A 4,275-nucleotide genomic window follows, 5' to 3' on the forward strand; every position below is an offset into this window, starting at 1 on the left:
TTCAGTGTTACTTTTCTTCAGTGTAACTTGACAGGGAAAATGTTAGTTAAACAGATTTTCCTCCTCTTTTTTTCAGATTTATAAAATTCAGACCACTTTTTAATGACTTATCAGTTGGGATATTGTAACAGTCTACATACTGCGGTATTTGCAACAGTTCAATTTATTTAGTTAAAGCTGCATTTTATTTGACCTGTTTTGTAATGTTAAAGCCTTGCACTCAACTTTTTTACGTTTTCTGTATTGCGTAAGTATATTTTTGCATTACTTAGTTTCAGTGTGAATCTATATGTGTATTGAATTGCAATTACAAAGTTTGCTGTTTCTTTGCGGAGACTGGCTCTTAAGTGTTAATATGTAAACTGAATGATTGAAGGCAGTCCCGGTTGTGCCCTAAACCCGGCCGCGCGCCATTGGCCACCCGCTCAAACGCTAAACAACCAATGGAGTGGCGCCGACCACGAGCCATCCTCCCCTCGGGCCGCGTGTCCCTCGCGCTGATTGGTAGAAAGTTACTGTGGGAAAGAAAGTTTGGGAAGTTTCACACGAGCCGTTCGCGTGCAGTCGGAGATATAAATAAGACCAACACGACGCTGAGGCAGGCAGTTGCTACGACCGCTGGCAAACGGTGAAATCAGAGACTGTGACATCATTGCCGCACCAGTTGAACTCGGGACACTTCGTGCGGATATCCATTCATATCTGGAACTGTATCTGCGTACTTTACTGCGTGTACTCTAACAGAAGATACTGAACAGGAGGATTTCTTTAAAAAAACAAACAAAACAAAAAAAAAATCTCATAGGATACTTCCCCAGAGAAGATGCCTGCCGACATCATGGAAAAAAACTCCTCTTCTCCGGTTGCCGCGACTCCAGCGAGCATGAACAGTACACCTGATAAACCCAAAACGGCTTCGGAGCACAGGAAGGTTTGTAGGCTATTGATATTACACTGTACTGCATTTATTTCCAAACATCGCACATGTGCGCACTACCTACGTTACACCGCAAGAAATAGTTCCCGAAGTTAATAGACATATTGACTTATTTCTTTCTTTCTTTTGCATTTTAGTCTTCTAAACCCATAATGGAGAAAAGAAGAAGAGCGAGAATCAACGAAAGCTTGGGTCAGCTGAAAACGTTAATCTTAGACGCCTTGAAAAAAGATGTAAGTACTGAAAGTCCGATTGATTCTAACAATTATATCTGGGTTAAATATGAATGCATCTCTTTACATAGCCGCAATTATCTAAACCCGTCTTTTTCTTTTCTTTTCTTTTCTTTTTTTTACACAGAGCTCGAGACACTCCAAACTTGAGAAAGCGGACATCCTGGAGATGACAGTGAAACATCTCAGAAACATGCAGCGTGCACAAATGACCGGTAAGTCGCGGATCTAATTTGTATGCGTAAAAATTAGTTTGCGAACTTCCAGAAACTCGGCTGCAGTTTTTACGCAGCGTTTCTCAGTAGGCTAAACTTAAATGTTGCAAGATTAGTTTTCTAGATAGAATAGAACTAGTTATAGAACAAATTCACGTTCAGCTACTCAAGATGATCTGACCGATGATCTTTCCTCATTTTCTTTACAGCTGCGCTTAACACGGATCCCACCGTTCTTGGGAAATACAGAGCTGGATTCAGTGAGTGCATGAACGAGGTGACCCGATTCCTGTCCACCTGTGAAGGGGTTAACACCGAGGTCAGGACCCGGCTGCTGGGTCACCTAGCCAGCTGCATGACGCAGATCAACGCAATGAATTACCCAACACAGCACCAGATACCTGCCGGGCCTCCTCATCCATCCTTCAACCAACCGATGGTTCAAATCCCCAGCGCGACTCAACAAGCCAATGTTGTGCCTCTTAGCGGAGTCCCCTGCAAAAGTGCGTCTTCCTCCAACTTGACTTCTGACGCAACAAAAGTTTACGGAGGTTTCCAGCTTGTGCCGGCAACGGACGGACAGTTCGCCTTTTTGATTCCCAACGCTGCCTTTGCTCCAAACGGCCCCGTTATTCCAGTGTATGCCAACAATTCCAGCACACCGGTCCCGGTGGCCGTGTCTCCGGGAGCACCGTCAGTCACGGCAGATTCCGTTTGGAGGCCTTGGTAGACAGAGAGAGAGAGAGAAAAAAAAAAACTCTTATAGACTCTTAAAGACAAATTACACTTGTTTTCTTTGTTCAGCGTTTACTTTTTTTGTTCTTTTTGTATGAAAATGTGTTTTAATGAGATGCTGCACTATATTTGTATAGATCAAAAGGGAGAGAAGTTCATATTGAAATAAGTTTTGTATTGTTGAATTCCGTTCAATGCATTTTTATATTTGCGGTATCTTTTCCACGTTGTGATGCCAAAGATATGTTGAATGCGCTTTCAAGTTTCTTCATTTTGGAAGATAAATAAATTACATAAAAAAAAATGAAACGTTTTGCCTCATTAGTTGTTTGTTAACCATGCTTATTCTTACTTTAAGCAAAGATTCGGGCCGTATCGCATGCAAATTAAGCCTAAACATGCTGCAGCCTTTAAAGAAGCTTGTTTGCAACTCTTAATCATTGTCAAGCAAACACAGGTAAACGTAGCGTATGTTAAATCACGCTGGCGGATAAGTCATTAAACGGCCCCCAGTGTAGTATGGATTTACATTGCGATCAGTGGGTTGTCCATATGTCTAACAAGTTATTTTAATTATTTCTTTCCCGGTTAAACATCGCAATCAACTGATCAAACTACATCTGTCACTCACATCCTTGTTTGCATTCTCGTCTACGCTGAATAGGTTTATAGTCACAGGCTATGACAGACTGGTCATACAACTTATAGATTATAGGCTATTGATAGTGAAACCCACGTTTTTTATTTTATATATAAACTATACATAAGTTATTTTTATAAATAGCCTGGTTTTCTCTTATTGCTAAATAGAAATATCATAAAACTTGAAGTTTAATTAAATGAAGATTCTAAAAAAAAAAAAGGAAAGATATTTTTTGATAAATAGATGTCGAACACAGGATGATAGGCTATTGGAATAAGGCTGAATTAATAGCATATTGCTTTACACATTTAGCATGGGGATTTTATCACAATAAATAGGCCTACTTCATAAACATTACTATTGAACGATTAATGTCTGTATATAAGTGTGACAGGCAGAGCTCCATCAAGAGGATTCCTGGAGTCTGAAGCTGAGTGTAGCATCAAAGTTCAGTAGCAGAGAGAAGTACAAGTGACGATTTTTATTACACAACCATTTAGCGCCATCTAGTAATTCAAATGTGAACTACACACGCAGAGTCACCGAGCGGACTGGTCAACACTTTCAGTTTGAAAGAATTTAAGGACATGTACCTAGCCACATTACTAGCATAATGCCATGTTAACAGAAATCTATCTATCTATCTATCTATCTATCTATCTATCTATCTATCTATCTATCTATCTATCTATCTATCTATCTATCTATCTATCTATCTATCTATCTATCTATCTATCTATCTATCTATCTATCTATCTATCTATCTATCTACCTACCTATCTATCTATTTATAAGCATCTGCATCAACAAATAAAAATGTATGATTAAAAAAACAAACTCAATAAATGATTATGATAATAACAAAGTAACTACTTTACATAGGCTATGCTTTTATCTTTGCGTGGGCATAAAGGATGCAGAAATATTTACACACAACTCACATGGCTTTTATTTCGAGTAAAATGGGAAAACGCTTGGCATGATGAAACGTTTCCTTCTCCATGCATCCCTGTGTTTTCCAGGTGTGTGTTGCCTATAGCTATTTCAGTGTGGCCATTCTTTGAAGGGGGCATTGCAGGTGTTTGCAATTACCTGCTTTGAGGCACAAAGTGTAGATAAGTGCAATCATTTTGAATTTCCATCACACCTTTTGTGGTGCCGAGAGTATAGAGATTGGAACCACATGTTGCCTGCAAGGACATGCTCATCTCGCACCGCTTACACGGTGGGTCAGCCTGTTTTGCCCACCTTAACTTTGAGCACAACACCACCTCATCAGATCCACAATGATGTGTCAGACCATGCATTCATTTCCTGTTTATTCCAAGGTTACACAGATGGATCCAGAGGCGAGCAGTGCAACCCCAAAAACCGCCCGACCCCCTTCAGGCATGCTTCCCCCTGCCCGTCTTGCTACAACCCGCCTCTGGAGGACAGCTTTACGAGGGTCTCAGGTTACTGGCGCACTGACCACTGTGCCGGGGCACCCGTGCACATGTCACAACATGACCG

General features: G+C 40.7%; 1 protein-coding gene across 1 annotated transcript; it reads left to right on the forward strand.

Moving 5' to 3' along the window:
• Positions 1-494: 494 nt before the first annotated feature.
• On the forward strand, positions 495-2,964 carry her6 (hairy-related 6). The gene is made up of 4 exons (XM_081381178.1): positions 495-931; positions 1,075-1,170; positions 1,298-1,385; positions 1,595-2,964. Exons 1-4 carry the CDS (start codon positions 824-826, stop codon positions 2,113-2,115), a joined length of 813 nt encoding a protein of 270 aa, XP_081237304.1. The 5' UTR covers positions 495-823; the 3' UTR covers positions 2,116-2,964.
• The last annotated feature ends 1,311 nt before the right edge of the window (positions 2,965-4,275 follow it).

Source organism: Scardinius erythrophthalmus, assembly GCF_964197995.2.
Source record: "Scardinius erythrophthalmus genome assembly, chromosome: 12".
Taxonomy (NCBI): Eukaryota; Metazoa; Chordata; class Actinopteri; order Cypriniformes; family Leuciscidae; genus Scardinius; species Scardinius erythrophthalmus.